The 18,830-nt window shown below is 49.1% G+C and overlaps 1 protein-coding gene across 3 annotated transcripts in view; it reads left to right on the top strand.

Annotated features, from left to right (window-relative positions):
- Rcsd1 (RCSD domain containing 1) overlaps positions 1-18,830 on the top strand; it is a 61,632-nt gene that overhangs the window by 36,143 nt on the left and 6,659 nt on the right. For 2 of the 3 annotated variants that reach the window (XM_052201072.1, XM_052201073.1), the window contains exons 2-4: positions 11,728-11,829; positions 13,251-13,340; positions 17,330-17,401. In XM_052201072.1, the coding sequence (XP_052057032.1) occupies positions 11,728-11,829; positions 13,251-13,340; positions 17,330-17,401 (264 nt within the window). The remainder of the gene's footprint in view (positions 1-11,727; positions 11,830-13,250; positions 13,341-17,329; positions 17,402-18,830) is intronic. The other variant, XM_052201074.1, reaches the window with a different exon arrangement.

The following is an 18,830-nucleotide window of genomic DNA, read 5'->3' as shown; positions in this document are numbered from 1 at the left end:
ACCACATTCACTTACTCCTGCTTCTCTCCATTGGTCCAGCTGTTCTCTCCCCAACCCCTTTCACTCCTCTCTCTGAGACAAGGGCTCACATAGGCCAGGCTAGCTTTAATCTTGTGATGTAGCTGAGGATGACCCTAAACTTCTGATCTGCGTCTATCTCCCAAGAACTAACTTCACAGGTGTGCATCCACACCCAGTTTTGTTGTTGTTGTTGTTGTTTGGGAGAGAGGGATGTTCAAGACAGAGTTTCTCTGTGTAACAGTCCTGGATGTCCTGGAACTCACTTTGTAGACCAGGCTGGCCTTGAACTCATAGAGATCTTCCTGCCTCTGCCTAAATACTGGAATTAAAGGTATGCACCACAGCTCAGGCTGAGTGGAGTGTTTCAAGGCTCCAGCCACTGACTCTCTTTTAGTCTGCTATCTTGTCTACTTTAAAGATCTTGTGGTTACATGGAGCCCACCCAGACTATACAGAACACGCTCCCTGTTTTAAGATCAGCTGATAGGCAACTTTATTTCCACCACTGCCTCATCTGTCATTTACCCTGTCACCTAACAGATTGCCAGGTCCCAGGGACTAGGATGTGGATTCGTTTGGTGGGTCCAGGCGAGCACCATCCCGTCTCTGATGATGACTGGTCTGCTGTATTCTAACACTTGCTTCCAGAGGTGCAGGGTACTCATCTCATCCAGATGTGCACTTCTTATCCAACGTGCTCCCTCATTCTCCGAGTCCTTGAAGCCTCGTGGCCACCTAAGGCTCCAGTAGCCCATGTGACTTGGTCAGGGTTACCTAGAAAGAGGAAACCCAAGACCTTCCCCAACCAGTGTACTTGACAGCATCTCTCTGAGAGCTCCTGTGTTGGGAGGAAGGAACGTGTATAAAATAACAGAATCGGTCAGGGGGGGGGAGGGGATGGGTGAAGAGAGGATGCAGACGATGACAGTGTGTGTCTTTTTACTGAGACTGCCTTCAAAGGGTCACAGCACGTTCCCACCAGTTGCCCAGCGTCCCCAAGATGGAGCGGAATGTCCAGTGTTGTGGCTGGAGAGAGGGCTCAAAGATTAAGCTCACAGACAGCCTGGAGGCATGGTGGGACACACCTTTAATCCTAGCACTTGGAGTCAGAGGTGGGTGGATCTCTGAGTTCAAGGCCAGCCAGGTCAATAGAGCCAGTTCTGGGACAGCCAGGACTAAACAGGGAAACCCCATCTTGGAAAACAAACAAAAAGAGTGCATACAGTTCTCGCAGAGGACCCAAGCTGAGTGACCTATGACTTCAGTTGTGCAGGAGCACACTCTCTTCTGGCCTCCACAGGTATTCGCACTCCCACGCACATATCCCCTGTATTAGTTTGGGTTCTCTAGAGTCACAGAACGTATGGATAGTCTTGATATAGTTAGGGAATTTGTCGATGACTTACAGTCTATAGTCCAGCTCCCCAACAATGGTCAGCAGCAGCTGTGGATGGAAGTCCAAGGATCTAGCAGTTTCTCAGTACCACGAGGCAAGCAGGCAAGGAAGAGTGAGAGTCTTCCTTCTTCCAATGTCCTTATATATCTCCAGCAGAGGGTGTAGCCCAGATTATTGGCGTGTGGGTCTCCAACAGAGGGTGTGGCCCAGATTAAAGGTGTGTGCATCCATGCCTTTAATCCCAAATGATCTTGAACTCAGAGATCTCCTTGTCTTAGCCACTATGCTTCAAGATCTCCATACCAAGATCCAGGTCAGAAACTTATATCTCTGAGTCTCCAAATTAGGATCATAGGTGAGCCTTCCAATTCTAGACTGTAGTTCATTCCAGATATAGTCAAGTTGACAACCAGGAATAGCCACTACATCCCCATACAGATACACATGTACACACATAATTTAAACAATAAAACAAAGAACAAAACATCAATTGTTACAGTGTCAGCCTTGAGATTAAATAGCAGTTCCTTTAACATGTCTGCCCACACGGGCCTAAGGAGTGGACTGTGTTCTGTAGCCCATGTTCCCTATGAGAGCTTCAGTTACCACATTCCACATGATGAGAGGGCACCAGAGGACTGAGCCTGTCACCCAGGAAACTCACCGTAAGCACTGGCTGTGATGCTGTGACTCTGTGACACGGCCATCACCCACTTCGTGAGGTTGTTCCTGGGCCTATCTCTCCAAGCTTCTGGTGCGGGGTGGTGAGCCCACCCAGCACAGTGACAGTCCTCATCACAAGCAGGCCTTCAGGCAGGCCAGAAGCTCTTTGAGCTCCAACACCATGATTTTACCCTTTAACCCATTGTTTACTATATCCGTATTTAACTTAACCCATAAACACTTCACCATTGTTAGGCACACAGTCCGTGTCCAACTTCTCAATGCTGAGTGACTGAGTGCAGTGCCCTCTGCTGCTTCTCGGAGCAAACTCCCTCTGTCCTTGAAGACCTTTAGGGTTTGGTACCTAATTTATAATCATTTCATCAGCTTCTTCCCCCAGAAGCTGACTGAAGACTCCTCAGATACATCTGCAGCCACAAAGCATGCTGGGAACAGGAAGAGCCTATCCCTGGGACATGCAGAACTCAGGGGAGGAAAGTCAGCACAAGAGACACAGTCAGTTTTCCTCTCCATTAGCTTCTCTATCTCAATTCAATAGTCCCTTTAGGCTCAGCATTATTTTAATTAATAATTTGATTGAGATACAATCAACACACTATACAATTCATGTATTTAAAATGGACAATTAGTGTCAGCAAGATGACTCGGTGGGCAAAAGCTTCCAGGTCCGACAACCTAAATTTAATCCCTGGGACCCACTTAGTGGGATGGAAGAAGTGACTCTGATCTCCAGCACGCATACTCTGGTGTACACGCGTGCGCATGCACACACACAATTAGTAAATAAATGAATTTTTAAAATTAATGGCCAATTAGAACTGGCATGTTGGCTCAAGCCTATAGTTCTAGCACTTGGGAGGCTGCGGTAGGGGGATAGCTGTGAGTTCAGTACCAGCCTGTGCTACAGAATGAGATCCTGTCTCAAAGTGGGTGGGGGAAGGGCAATGAAACAGTGTTGCTGTGTCATATCGGACTCCACAATGAAACAGTGTAGCTGTGTCACATCGGACTCCACAATGAAACAGTGTTGCTGTGTCATATCGGACTCCACAATGAAACAGTGTAGCTGTGTCACATCGGACTCCACAATGAAACAGTGTAGCTGTGTCACATCGACTGGTTCTCAGCTAGTGGACATGAGCCTGGAGTTTTGATTCAGGTGCTTTGATTTGATTTAGAGATCACGCATAGCTGGGGGGTTGGGGGGCGTTTGTGGTTCCTGTGAAATTTTACTGGGAACGGTAAAGAGTGTCTGCTGTGCACCTACCTTGGTGATAAAGTAGCCCAATGGTTGGCGTGGGATACCACACTCCTAATGGAGGAGGACGGCATCTTAGCCAGCTGGGCCTTCTGTACCCCAGAGAGAGTTAAAAAGGAGATTTGGCATACCTATGTACACCCCTAGCCCATACAGGCAAGCTGCTAGCGCCATAACCTACACTCACCAACTGGGAGCCATTATTGAGCCCTCTCTACATGTCAAGTCCTATTCTATGCATGTCACATGCATAACTCATTAAATCCTGTCGGTGGCTCTATAGCATAGTACTACCATATGCATTCCCATTTTACAGATAGGGAACCTGAGACACGGAGTTTAGAAACCATTGTATCCAATGTGGCTGGAAGTTGACCTGACCAGGGGCATGGAAAGAGAAGAAAAGAAAGATATGTTACCTAGAAAAGCTGGGGACAGTTGGGCTGTGCAGACTCTGTTAGAATGGCACCAACTACCTCTGCAACCCAGAAGCTCAGTGTATTTATTACGTACAGCACAGGGGTGGGGGTGAGAATGTGCTGCTAGGGGATCAGTCTCTGGCTATAACCTTCCAGGGTGAGGAACCTGCGGTTGTAAATTTTTGCACACACTGGTCACACTCTCATAAACACTCATATTGGACCAGAAGAAGGCTTTGGCCAATCCTAGCCTGACCCAAATGGGAAATTTGCCCATTCCGTGTGAGTCAGTCCTTGACATGACCGGTTCATTCACTCAGGGCTCCACCGGGCTCCACCGGCTCAGGACCTCACTCGCTCCCTAGAGTTAACATCCGGGGCCACAGAATGGAAAATGCAGAGCCAGCATTTTAATTTAGTCAGCCTGAAGCCTGGACCTGCTCCCCACAGAGCATGGTAAAACCCTCACTGAACCCTGATTGCAACACAGACTCACTCCAATCAAGGGGGGCTGTGTGGGCCTTAGTTTCATCCATCCATGAAGAGGGGTGATGCGATCACCAAACACCAGGACATGAGTTGCATAGTGTGTTGAAGCAAACGCGGCTGGATATTAGCAGCCTCACTTACAAAACAGGAAACGGATGTTCAGTAAGGTTCTGCTGGTCCACTGTCCATTGCTGTAGTAACATATGCCTGGGCTAAATCAACTTTTAAAGTAGGAAAGGTTTGTTTTGGTGTGTGACTCTGAGGTTCCATGGTCAATCCTGCTGCTTCGGGCCTGTGGCGGCATACACAGCACATCCTGGGGAGAGTGTGTGGATGGTAGAGGGGGCTTGCTTATCTCTCGGCAGCCAGGACGCAAAGAGAGAGGAGAGGTCACAGGTCAGCGACGTACTATTTCCTGCTAGGACATGTATGTCCCCAGTGACCTAATGCCCTCACACTAGACCCAACTTTTCAACGGTTTCACACTGGAAATCAAACCTCCAACACATGGGCCTTACAGACATTCAAGATGTGTCAAAAGCCCCTACCCATGGGGCTGGAGAGATGGCTCAGCGGTTAAGAGCACTGACTGCTCTTCCAGAGGTCCTGAGTTCAATTCCCAGCAACCACGTGGTGGCTCACAACTATCTGTAATGGGACCTGATGCCATCTTCTGATGTGTCTGAAGCCCCTACCCTCCACACTTGAGGAGCATCCAGAAGCCGGCATCTGATTCTGATTCCGAGTGCGTTGTCCCTGTGCCTTTGTAAGCCTAGATACTTTCCTTACGCTTGTGCCTCAGCTCACAGTTGGTTTTCATTTTGTTTTTCCAGACAGTGTATCTCCCAGATTACATTGCTAACCAAAGCACTGCCATGGGCACCCTATCCCCCCCCCCCATTACCCACCAGTGTTCCACGGGCAGCCACTCAAACCCTAACCCTGCTTCCGTTCTACCATCATACCTGATGGTCTCCACTTGAAGGCCTCCCCAGGGCTCCTGCCCTTAGGCACCCAGCACTGTGTCCCATAGCCACTGTACTGGGATCAGGGGGTTGCAATACCAAGTCCCAGATGAAATGGAAAGCCCAGAGACCCACCCCTCACCTGTGCCTGCGGCTCTGATGATGGGTGGGTTATTTTATGTGGGCTTTCCCTGGGAGGGAGTTGCAGGGGCCAACTTCCATTTTCAGGTCCTCAAATCCTACAAGTGGGTAGGTTGGAGATATTTGGAACTTTCTTGATCTTGTGAGAAATAAATATGTGTCGCCAGGTGCCGGGTTTCTTTTCTTCTATCAAGTGATGGTTACCTCCACTTAGTGTTCCGCTAGAGCAGGTGTTCACAGCTTAAGGGCATCACTTGGTTCCCACGGTGTGTTTGACGGTCTCAGAGAAAATGGATGAACCACCCACCAGCAGGGACGAGAAACACCACACTATGTGGAACATTCGGGGGTTCTTGCCCCCCCCCTCCATTCACTTTAGTCAGGAACCCTCTGACATCGCCCTCTGCCATCAGCAGTCCGCACCTGATGTCTCCCCTGAGTAGCAGTGGTGATCCACCTTCATGGGAAAGGCCAGCTCATGGCAGAGGAGCCCAACCTTTGATCTCTGCCCTTCCCTGTCCTGAGTTTCCTCTGATTTGCTCCAGCCTTCATCACTATGGCTTCAACTGCCATCTCTACGTGGGTACTCCTGGCGTAGTCTCCTTCTTTTATCTCTAAACCCAGGTGCACATTCAGTCTCTCTACTGTGTCTCAACTAGAATGACTATGAGACATTGTAAACTTTCATGACTAAGAAAGTACTACTCCCTCCCCATCGGTCCCACCCACTCTTCCTTCCACAACCAGCCTCCCTTAACCCAGAAGAAAATAACGCAGCTGTCCCATTGTCTGTAACCGAAGTCCAGGCGTTTGTTACTCCACTTTGTCCCTCACGTCTACACATGCTCCATCAGTCGCTGTCCTTTCTCCCGTTTCCTGGCTGCATGTCTGGTCCACTGGGTCACCTTCTTCCTGGCACCTGCCCGGACAGCACCTGCCTTTGGTCTCTTTCCCATCCTCTTCCATCTTCCACATGTAGCTTCCTTAGGAGTAACCGCTCACGCCAAATGAACCAGCAACAGCTTGTTACAGTGTATCTATCCATGTAGAGCTGGCCCCACACTGACTGACCTATCCCTTACCTCCCCTGACTGTGGTGGCCAGATTATCCCTGCTCACTTATCTCTGCTGTCCCGCATCCCGTTCCTGTTTGTGCTTCTGTGCAGGACACCTCCCCTCCCTGACTGGGATTTAACCCATACTCCCTCCCTAGAGATATCTTTCCGAACCCTCATAGGAAAGGTGACCTGCTTTTCCTCTATCATGTCCCTTAACAGATCACTTTGCTGTTGATCTATCTGTATCTCTGTTATTGCTTTCTCTCACAGGAAAATTCTGGAAGGGGGCAACCGTTCTATCTTAATCACTGTTGCTGGGCAGTGGTGGTGCATGTCTTTAATCCTAGCACTTGGGAGGCAGAGGCAGCTGGATTTCGGAGTTCAAGGCCAGCCTGGTCTACAGAGTGAGTTCCAGGACAGCCAGGGCTACACAGAGAAACCCTGTCTCGAAAAAAAAAAAATCACAGTTACACTCAGAGCCTGAGACACACCCTCCAGTGGAGGAGCAGGGCTAGTGGAGACTGGGGTGCGGGAAAATCTGGCACCCCAGAACCCAGGTGACTCTCAGCACTTACTCACTTAACAGAAAGTTACTTTGCAGATTCATTCCAATTTTTCTCCTCTAGAAGAGGGAAGAATCACACAGTGCACCACCCACAGCTCTGAGGACAGAGCTTCTCACAGAGGCAGGCAGGATAAATGGACCTGCCTCGTCTGGTCCAGTAGACTCTCCATCATCCTAGGACGGCACTAAGGGAAATGGTGGGGTAAACTGAAGAGTTAGGAACAAAGAGAATGAACTCCCTGAGACTCTATACTGATCATTCCCAAGCGATCGTGAAGCGAGACAGCACCGTCCGTCCTAAGATCCTTTTCCTTTCCGGAAGACCAAAGAAGCAAGCATCTTTTATTACCCATGAAGCTCTCTGGGATCAGTGTTCTAAAGAGCAAGGAACCTTCTCATTGGCTGAGAGCAAAAGTTCCTTCGCCCTCAAGCAATGCCCCCCTTCTCTCTCTTGCCTTCCTCTGTCGGGCTTCCCATCATGCCTTGTTGCCCTACACTGTGGTCCAGAGACCGTTAGGCACTTGGAGTTTGGAAAAGCAAGGAAGGGCTAGGGAGGTAGCAGGCCCTTCCTCTGGCCCACACACAAAGATTCTACTATGGTCAGCAGCCTCCAAATTATTTACTCAGCACAGAAACAGTGTTCAGGAAGTTCCACACAGTCTAGACATAGGCTCCTCAGTTCTCAGAAAATCCCTCAGTCGTGGAAAAAAAAAAAAAAAAACCCACCACAGGTGATTTTTCTCAGGCCCCGCTGAATCAGGAATCAGACCTTTTTTTTTTTTTTTTTAAGTGTTTTTGAGACAGGGTTTCCCTGAGTAGCCCTGGCTTATCCTGGAACTCACTCCATAGACTACTTCCTAAATGCTGGGATTAAAGGTGTACATCACCCCTGGCCGGTGTGTCAGACTTTCTTCTTTCTTACGTGAGGTCTTAAAGGTGGTTGGCGGAGCCAGGCTCACATGGTGGCAGGAAGGGCAGAGCTAGCGGGATTCGGGCCCAGAAAGATGTTATGGAGTTTGGGGATACTACCGGGTGTGGTCCACAAGGATGCTTTGGGGTGTCTGTTGGGGACCGTAGGAACAGGTGCCCAGGTCCTACACTGGAGATAGGGCTGGATGAGAGAGGGACAGAGGACACAAACTCTGAGGAGCACATTCTACATTTCAGGCCCAGTGCTAAGTACTTTATGAATCAGAAGGAAAAAGGAAAAATTATATTTATCCAGGGACGCTAGGCATCTTGGGAATGCCTAAAAGGAGACAGATGCTGAAGTCTTTCTTTTTTCCTCCTCCTCCTCCTCCTCCTCCTCCTCCTCCTCCTCCTCCTCCTCCTCCTCCCCCTTCTTCTTCTTCTTCCTTCTTCTTCTTCAAAGGTCAAGATTTTATTGTCTTCATAACAAAGTCGGCTTAGACCTGGATTCCTGGCCCTTTCTCTTCTTGTCGCCCCCCCCCCCCCAATTCAAAATGCCTGCATCTCTTACTGGCCAGCATCCTCTTAGACCTGCACTGGGCTCAACGCCCTCCAGCCTCAGCAGCACAATCTTCTTTGTAGTTTTAGCCTTTTTTTTTTTTTTTTAGAAAATAGGCTCAGTCTGCCCAGTACAGCCACTCTGCTTCCTGTCAGAACGCCACTTTCCCTGGGCACACAGAGAACCCTTGCCCTTCTTGTACCATGTCACCTGTGGGGTTGGTGCTTCCCACATTTCTTGCAGAATGCCCGTTGGGTCTTAGGAACGGTCACTATGTTTGCAGGAGTGCTATCAGCTCAGAATGAGCTGAAGTCTTTCTTAGAACCAAGAATGCATGGGATAAAAATGTGGCTCCATTGCTAGAGTGCTTGCCAAGCATATACAACACCCCGGGTTCAATCCCCAGTGCCAGATTAAACTGGGCATCTCGGCGCATCTTGGTGCGTGTGTGTGTGTGTGTGTGTGTGTGTGTGTGTGTGTGTGTATGTGTGTGTGTGTAATCTCAGTACTCAGGGAGAGGAAGCAAAAAGTTTAAGATTATCCTCAGCTTTACAGTATATCTGAGATCTTGGTTTGCATAAAATCTCCTGGTGTCGGGGTACAGAACAGGAGATAATGGGACTGTGGCCGTTCCAGCCCAGGATGGGCTTGTAAGCTATTGTGCACCCACAGAAGATGCTTTGTGGCTGGAATCGCAATGCAAAGATGGAGGCAGAGTCTCCCTAAGGACCATGCGTGTCCCATAGCACCTCTGCAACTCAATGGCTAATCATGATTTTGATACTTACTTAATAGCCCTTGACAGTTCTCCCTCCCCCCCCCCCCCATTTCTCTGTGTAGCCCTGCCTGTCCTGTAGACCAGGCTGGCCTTGAACTCAGAAATCCACCTGCCACTGTCTCCCAAGTGCTGGGATTAAAGGCGTGCACCACCACTGCCTGCCGCCCTCAACAGTTCCTAAAGCACTTTTACAGAATCTATTGCTTAACCTTTGCTGGGTGTCAGGGTCAAATATTCCATGGTTAATTCTGTTTTGTTTCTTCTGTGTGTCACTGGCTAAATGATGTGTGTCTCTGGGCTTCAGTATGTCCTGTGTGCAGTAAGCCACCATCTTTCAGTATTCTAACATTTAGGAGAGGAGGTGTTTCAGAGACAGGTGGGGGTAAGAAGCCTTGCCAGCTAAAAAAAACTCACAACCTAGGGGGCCCTAAGAAAACCAGCTCTGTATTAGAATCCTTTTTCTCACCTGATGTGTAAGCCCTAAGGGCTTCCAGAAACCTTATGTCCCCTGCCTCAGAGCCCCTTGCCAAGCACAGTCTTGAGACGGGGAAGTTCTGGTATTTTTGATCCCATGAGGCTCCTGCAGAGGCAGAGACAGACTTTCCTAAACTGCTGCCCAAGGACAGCAGACCCTCCCAGGACAGAAAGGGAGGGATAAAGTTCTCTGTCTGTGTGTTTTTAAAATAAAATCACAGTCATGGTGACAAAAAAAAAAAAAAAAAAAAAAAAAAAAAAAAAAAAAAAAAACCTTGAAGCCTGATAGCTCCAGAACTAGATACATAGATCAAGAGGAGGGGCCAGCAAGATGGCTTAGCAGATAAAGGTGACTGCTACCAAAGCTGAGGACCAGAGTTCAATTCCTGGGATCCACTGGCGGAAGGAAAGATCTGACTCCTGCAAGCAGCAAACAGAATGAGAAGGGGGCGGGTGACTGGGACTCAATGAGAGACTCACTCCAGTTCTCATTGCTTCAGCAGTAAGCAATGCAGATGTGTCTCTTATTAAGCCACTTTGAATTTGGTGGCAGACCAAACTCTGACCAAATGACATTGGGGGCTGGGGGGGGGGGAGGAGCAGGGTTGTTGTAATTATGTCTACCTACGGGTCTGCAAACTGTTCTCTGCCCCACCCAACACACACACACACACACACACACACACACACGCACATGCACACACACACACACACACATGCACACACATGCACACACACAGATACACAAACACATACACACAAACACACATTTTAAATGTAAGAAACACAAAATAGGCCGGGCGGTGGTGGCGCATGCCTGTAATCCTAGCACTCTGGGAGGCAGAGGCAGGCGGATTTCTGAGTTCGAGGCCAGCCTGGTCTACAGAGTGAGTTCCAGGACAGCTAGGGCTACACAGAGAAACCCTGTCTCGAAAAAAAACCAAATCCAAAAAAAAAAAAAAAAAAAGAAAAGAAACACAAAACAGAAGGAGCTGGGTATGGTGGTACACAGCTAATATCCTAACACTTGTGGAAGAAAAGGTAGGAGGGTCATAAGTTCAAGGTCAGCTTACTTTACAGAACAAGATCCTATATCAGAGAGAGAGAGACAGAGACAGAGACAGAGACAGAGAGAGACCCTGATACCTTATGTGTCATGGTGACAAGCCACCCATGGGATAGACTACGAGTCCTTCAAGCACCTTGGCCTGAAAGCATCAATAAGTTTATTGACCAGAACTGGAGGCTGGGCCACAGCCAAACGTCGTGACAGCAGCTCTGCTCCTTGTCCCTGCCCTGTCACTCTAATATAGTCAGTCACCAAAGTCAGATCAGCCTAAGGAGAGACACTGGCATCACCCCGCCGAGGCTCAGACCGCTGAAGCAATGAGGTGGAGGAGTCTCTGACAGAGTCCCAGCAGCCCGCTCCTCATCCCGTCCGCTGCGGTCTCTCAGTCAGTCACTAATGTAGCAAATGGTTACTATCGCCCCAGGCAGTCAGTTAAGCAGGGAAAACAAAAATCACACACATTTGGATGGGAAAATTCTAGAAAGAGCAACGTCTCTTTCCATTTCTTACAAAGACCCTGGCTCCGACTGCATTTGTATCCCCATGCGCCCCATTTTCCAGGGGAAGGGGTTTGCAAGCTACTGTTGATACATCCCATGTCTGGGGGGGGGGGGGTCTTTGCAGAGTGAGAGACCTTGCCCTGACTGCCTCCAATCCTCGGCTCCAGTCTAGGATCTCCATGTTTTATTTGTCTCCAGGGTACACCCAGAACCCCAGTACATAGTAGCTACTCACTAAATGTGGGTGACTGGATAATTTGTGTGTCTGGTGTAGTAGTAGAAGTAGTAGTAGCTGCTTTTAATATTGAATATGGGAGCTAGTTGCAAAATACTGTTAAGAATATCTCGTCATAGAATTCCTGATGGAACCACAAAACAGGTGCCTTTCATGGCACCCCACGTGACCTTGCTGATTACCGTTTATGTCTCCTTTGTTTGCCAGGAAAGAGCCTCAGAGACCAACTCCAATGTTGACAGCTCAGCACAGCCTTCGGTGGCCCAGCTGGCCGGGCGGTTTCGGGAGCAAGCAGCGGTGGCCAGGGAGGTGAGTCTGGGTGCTTGGAGCATGCTCTTCAGGGGTGGGGGTGGGGGACTGGAGGAAGGAGACGTCTCTCAGTCCCTGAGGAGAAAGAGGACTGGAGGAGCCTTGGCAATGACCAAATTAGGAAGAGGAGCCAGAGAGGGTCCCTCTGAATGTGGAGAATTTGCCACTCCGGGGGCTGGAGCGAGGACAATCCTCCCTCCTGGAGTGAGGCTCCCACTGTGGTGAGGAGGAGTGACTGACTGACAGACAGTGCAGATTCCCTTTCTTCTTGATCTTCCACTCACACAGACAGGCAGTGTTTCCCTCTGCCCAGCCTGGATTGGTTCACAGTAAAGAAGTCCCCTCACGCCCAGCTCCTGCCTCTAGCCTAGGAAGCAGGATGTAGGCAAGATCCCACCTGCATCAGATCCGGAACTGAGAATTTGGAAAGAAGGCACTTTCCATAAAGAAACCAGAAATGTGGGGGAAAGGGCACCCAGGCCAAGGAGAATCCTGCTGAAGAAGAAAAAAAAATTTTTTTTTAAAATGTGTTATGCTCTTGGACAGTTGTGCTGGATTGTCTCGTGTAGTGGGTGGCTTGCATTAGAAGTGGGCTGAGGGAAGCAGGCGTGCACCAGTGCTGGAGGAAGAAGAACCAAGAGTTCAAGGTCAGCCAGGTACGGGTGGGGCACAGCTTTAATCCCAGCACTTAGGAGGCAGAGGCAGGAGGATATCTGATTGGAGGCCTGGTCTACAGAATGAGTTTCAGGATAGCCAGGGCTACACAGAGAACCTTGTCTCAAAAAACAAAACAAAACAAACATAACAAACAAAACAGAGAGAGAGAGAGAGAGAGAGAGAGAGAGAGCTCAAGGTCACCCTCAGTTCTATGAGGACTTCAAGGCTCAGCCCAGGCGGCAGGAGACGCTCTGTCAAATAGCAGCCAAGAAAGTAATAGGAGGGGAGAGAGTTCCCGAGGTGGGGGAGGGGTTGCCCATCCCATGGACCCCAGGCAGCCTGGCTGCCTTGTTCTTTTAGGTGACTTTGCACTTGTGTTTTAAAAATGACCCAGGATCTCTGGAGAGGAGTGTTCTAAAGGACAAAGGAGATGACATTGATCTAAGGGTCTAGTCCTGCCTCTCAGCCAGAAAGGCAAAATGTGACTGTCATCGTGCAAGGTTCTCTTGGATTGGAGTAGGGGTGGGGGCTGAAGAACAAGAAGACAGTATTGCTGAATAAAACGGGACAGGGAATCACGGGTCGGGTTGCCAACGCGCAGCGGGCAGACAGTCCCTTCGACAGTCAGGTCCACTGCCAATCCTTCCTCCTCGAGACATCCCTAACCATTCCTAACACCGGTTTCTGAGCCTTCCTCTTCCTCCCTATTACCTGATTCACCGCCTCTCTTTTTCTCTCTGTGTCGTCTGTCACTCTCCCTCTAGACACCAGCCAGTAAGCCAACCAGAAGGAAACCACCCTGCTCCCTCCCCCTGTTCCCCCCCAAGGTAGAGCTGGGCCAGAACGGTGAGGAGGTAAGTGCTGCCCTGGCTGCCTGCCACCTGCGTGGGGGTTTCATCCTCCTGACAGGAAAAAGCTGCGAGCATAATTTTAGGCCTTGATGCTTCCACAAGGGTCGCTTCACCTCAGGAACAAGAATGAGTCTCTCTTAATGCTCCCAGCATCTTTTACTGTGGGGGCTAGCTTTCCCCTGAACCTCCTTAAGGGACCAGTCAAGGACCAGAGCCATTCTTCAGTCCCCAAGTCTAAGGGTGGTAGAAGAGGTGTAGAAGGGACCTTGGGGAGAGAAGCTATGCCCTCAGAGGCAGATCTACAGTACTGAAGTTCATGGCCTCTCCACAGCCTTTGAAAAGGCCGGCCATTGTTCTGGGTCACTGGAAGCAAGCCAGAGCACACAGGAGGCCTCCTGCCTCTTGGATATAAATAGTCGGTGCTGCCGACATAATGAAGGCCCCGATGTTATAGATCATAGCCAGTAATAGAGTCGAAGCCTTCACGCTGCCCGGTCTTATTTAATCTAATTGTAGCAGTTAGAGTCGCTGCTGCAGGCCCCAACCCGGCAGCCCGTGAACCTTCGCTGTGGTCACGGTCATGTTCCTGCCAGAAACCAATTTGCATGTTGTCTTCAGGCCTGAGAGGCCAAGCCCAAAATAGAGCGAGCAAGCCAAACAACTCAGCTCCCAAGTCCTACCTCACCCCCTCTTTTCCCCTTCCCTTCTTTCCGGGGACCAGCATCCTGATAAAGGACCCCGAGTACTCCTGTGAACTTAGGACATTTTTGGCCTCTACAACGTGAAATGGTTGATGTAGATGAATGGTTATCAAGCCCTTTTGTCGGCCCAGGGCTCACGAGCAGAAGTGCATCAAAAAACAGAGAACCTGGGCCAGCAAGATGGCTCGCCAGGTGAAGACCACCAATTCCGATGACCTGAATTCCGTCCTTAGTAACCACCTGATAAAAGGAAAGGACTCTCTCTTAAAAGCTGTTCTCTGACCCCTACACACATGCAGTGACACATGTGCAACACACATACACACACACACACACACTAAATAAACAAATAAATAATAGGTAAGTGTAACTAAAGAACAATGAACTTGGTGCTTGGAATATGTCTCCGTGGTTAAGAGCACTGGCTGCTGTTTCAGAGGACCTGGGTTCAATTCCCAATACCCTCATGATGGTTCACAATTATCTGTTACTCCAGTGCCAGGGAATCTGATATCTTTCTTTAAACTCTATGGGCACCAAAATGGCCATGGTGTACAGAATTACATGCAGGCAAAGGGTTTTTTTTTTCTCAGTTAAAATAACTTCTGAAACATGTAAAGGGCTGAGAACTCATAGCTACCCTCAGTCAAGTAGGTGCAGAATCCTGGGTCCACCTGCTCTGGGAATAACTTCCCCTCCACTGACCAAGGGTAGTCTTGTGAGGTGAGAAATCCCAAGAGCTGAGTTTAAGAAACTCTGTGTTTCTGTTGGGTCCCCTCAAGTGCTGTCATCACGAAGCTGTGGCTTTCCTGCCAAGGCTCCAGCCAGCAACTTCTCTTTACGGAGGGTCAACTTCTCCTTGTAGCTCTTCCCTGCTGAGCTTGGCGCCTCTGCTGTGGTACAAGGCTGTGGCTGTGGCCATCTGAGCTGTCCCCTGATAACCTAGGCTTGCCCCAAGAGGATTCATGGCCCCACACTGATTCCTTATTTGTACAAGGAGGACAACAACATCATGGGGGGGGGCAGGACTGGATGCAGAAGCTTTACCCATGGGAATAAAAACAGATGACGTGGGGTCGGGTTTGTAGTGACTGGATTATACAGCTTCACTTCAAGGACTTTATGAGAATACAAACTTAGATAAAGTTTCCTAGAAAGATAAATACAAGTAATGGCCAGGGGGTAAAATGTCTTTAGATTGAAAATCCTGTCTAGAACAAGACACTGCATGTTCACGACGACAATGTTGTCCCCAGGGTCAGTGACTTTCTTTTTCACTTGAAATTTACAGAATAGGGTACAGAATTGGGAATACAACAGTGACCCCAACACATCAGAGGATTGCTAATTCAAGACCAGACTGGTCAATATAGCAAGGTCCAAGCCAGGATGTCACAATGAGACCTCTGTCAGAGAGAGGGGGCACAGCTCACCTGGTGGGGCTGAATGGGGTCTTACAAGCCTCTGTAGTGCATGCAGCCTACAGGAGCACCGATTTCCTGTCCCTCACACACGGGGATGGGTAGGACGGCTGGGACTCCTAGACATTCTGGATGTGGGGTCAGCCCCCAGAATTTCACCTACTAACTACAGGCAAAGTGACAAGTTACCTTTCCTGGGAGAACCAGACGACAGGGTGTTGGCAGGACATGAACACCACTCCATCTGAAACTATTAGGTCAACAACTTATAGATGTCATAATACATTATTGGGATGCTATAGCAATACACATATACATGCAGCCAGTTTATCTCTGCTGACTGTCTTAGCCCCACCACTGGCTTGGCGCCTGTGATTAAATTCTAAACTAAATGCTGCCATCTTCTGTCCATGCTGTGAACTGCATTTGCAGTTGTACAGGCTTCATTGTGCTTTGCAGTAAGGGGTCAGCAGTCCGACATCTAGCACTGCACTTAAGAGGTACTGTTTGTTGGATTTCCACTGTCTTCAAAGGCAATTTGAAGAGTTTATAATATTGCCTAAAATGAACTTTGGTAGCAAAAAATTTGCTGTAGTTGATGAAGCTGTAACTTCTAAAACCTAATTCCTTAGCGAAGCCCAGAAACTAAGAACCTCCCGGAGAATCAAAAGACTCTATGACTGGCTGCCTCAGTAACGTGTCTGATGATGGAGATTCACAGTGGCAGAGGCACTGTAGAGCCTGAAGGGAAGCCCTCAGCACCCTTTGCCGTAGCCACCCCGTAGCCACCACATCTTGATAGGGCAGGTGCCAATCTGGCCACCGAAGTTGGAATCAGAAGGAGGCAGGTCTCTGAGTCCCAGTCACCTCCTGCCCACTGCAGCAAGCCCTCTCTCAACACTGGCAGCTGAGAAGGCCACGGAGAAGCAGTCAAGTCGGTCTCTCTTCTTCTACAACCATAATATAACCAGATGTCTCAGAACATTACCCAGGGATCATCAGTACTTCTCTTCTTAAGGTTCCTGTACTCTGATATGTGGAGATGGGGGTGGGGTGGGGGTGGAGGGACCCAAACTATTGGAGAACTTCTTCCCGTACTTGGCCTTGCCTATCAACATGAAAGGCATCTTCCATTTCTTCATCATCGCTTGGCTGTTGTCATTCTTGCATAGTAGCGGGAATTTAGAATAAAACCAGGAGCCAAGCTTTTTATATATCTGTGATTTGGGAGCAGGAATGATTCGTGGTGTACGCTAGTCACAAAAGTAATTAGCAGAGTATACAAAGCAGGGATAGCAGCCTCTGACTGTTAGCTGTGGGAAGAGACTAAATCACCTTCATCCTCATGTAACTAACAATACGTAGTGGGACTGGTAGACACTAAACATGTGCATCTGCCTGTTTAAATGAATATTCTGTGTTTGGGGGAAATTCTGGCATATGAATCACACTGTTGGTGGAATTTTCCAAAATATTAATCCAATGCATGGGTTTTAATAATACCTCTGTCTAATTTCATCCCCAGCCTGTGATTTATTGTTTTGTTTGTGACAAGAGAGTGAATGTCCGTTTTGGTCTGTGAAATTCCCTCCAATTGTTGACTCGCCTTGCAGAAGGCCTTGATCCCCACAGACGTAGTTTTTCCTCCTCATGACAATGAAGTCATTCTTCCTGGGATGGGAGGTTTCCTGTGCTATGAATGTCTGCCCTGACTTCTCAGCTCAAACTTGATGGTCTTGCTTGTGGTGAGGTGAGGGGGTGTGAACAGGAAGCCTGTCTCATCCAGGCCTGAGGTAAGTGGTAGGGCACCAAAACCTACCCTCCCTCTGCCTCTGGCTCACTTGGTTGTTTTGGTCTGTTTGTCCTGTAGAAATCACCATCCAACGCCAGCCAACCACCTAAAATCAAGGTGAAGAGCTCACCTCTGATTGAGAAGCTTCAGGTAAGTGCAGGATGTTCCCTGCCTCATACACATTCCCATGAAGTGTACAGTGCTGCCCCTTCCTTCCTGTCACCATACGCTACTTAAAAACAAAAACAAAAAACAAAAAACATAGCCTGGGCTTAACTGTGCTGTTTCTCAGCTTGTGCGTTTTCTATATTGAATTCTTCCCACAATCCAGTCCTGTGTGTTTTGTGCATTTGTTCTTAAGACCACACTAAATAAAGACTACTTTCCTGAACACACACACACACACACACACACACACACACACAATGCCTTGTGATCTGGTAGTGCTAACAAACTTCGGGTATTCATTCTCCAGGTCGTCAATATGGCCTGAGGGGAGTACTTGGGGAGACATTGTGAGTGCGGGGTATTAGCCAAGCAATGCATGCGAGTAACCAGAAATCAGCTGTAGAAGACTGTGGAGGTCAGGCTAAAAGTTGGGACAAATAGAGGACCTGCGACTCCGAAAGGGTATTTAGCTTTGTTAAAGATCATACGGCAGCTATTAAGAGAAAGATCCTGTATTTGGAGTTGAGTGTGGGGGACTTTCTGTTGCTCCATCTGCCTCTCTTGCCTGGTCCCCTCTCTGGGAGGTCCTACTTCTGGCCTGCCCAGTTAGATCAGGAAGATTCAACTGTGCAGATTTGGAGCTACGAGAGCAGGAGGAAGATGTGTGCCCCTAGATGGCGCTAAAACTCTGCAGCCTGGTGACGTAGCGCCAGGGCCAGAGTGCTTGCTCCCTGTGCAGACAGCCCAGTCCAGTTCAAAGTTCTGTTCCTAGCACCTCAAAAATCAGCATGGTGGAACACGCCTGCAATCCCAGCACTCTAAAGGTAGACAAAGGAGGCTCAGAAGTTCAAGGTCATTCCCGGCTCATTAGTGAGTTGAGGACCAACCTGGGTTCCGTGAGGTTCTGTCTGGGCTGTTCATACAAAATCCCTCCCTAACCTTCTTCCTGCTCTACCCTGTAAGGTTGATTTGAGGCCTCCCACCTGTTCCCCTGCGCCCCCCCCCCCAAATCTGTAGGTTTCTTAGGCTTTAGCTACCTTTAAGTAACTCTCCCTTTGGTCTTTGCTCTCCCATTATATCCATGTTCATCTGGTTTCACCTGTATTGTGGTGACTGGGGGGGGGGGGGGCAGACACCCTGAAGACAGCTGTGTCCACCACTGAGCTGTTTCCAAAGGCAGAACTCTCCCTGGAGGCTGGAGGGACCTGCTGTGAGCCTCAGGCGATCTAAGCCACCTTCCCAATGTGTCAGGAGACCAACACCGACCTTGTAGAGTCGCGGCAGAGGCGATAGCTGCACACAGCGGTTACTGATGAGCAGCAAATGCTACTGGCTAACGGGAGGGTGACGTGGGTGCCGAATCCTGCAGGAGCCTGAGAGGGGCTGGGCTCCACCACCCGGCACTCAGAAG

The sequence above is a fragment of the Apodemus sylvaticus genome, chromosome 12 (genome assembly GCF_947179515.1).
Source record: "Apodemus sylvaticus chromosome 12, mApoSyl1.1, whole genome shotgun sequence".
Taxonomy (NCBI): domain Eukaryota; kingdom Metazoa; phylum Chordata; class Mammalia; order Rodentia; family Muridae; genus Apodemus; species Apodemus sylvaticus.
Note: the sequence above shows the minus strand (reverse complement) of the source record. Positions and strands in the feature narration are given on the sequence as shown.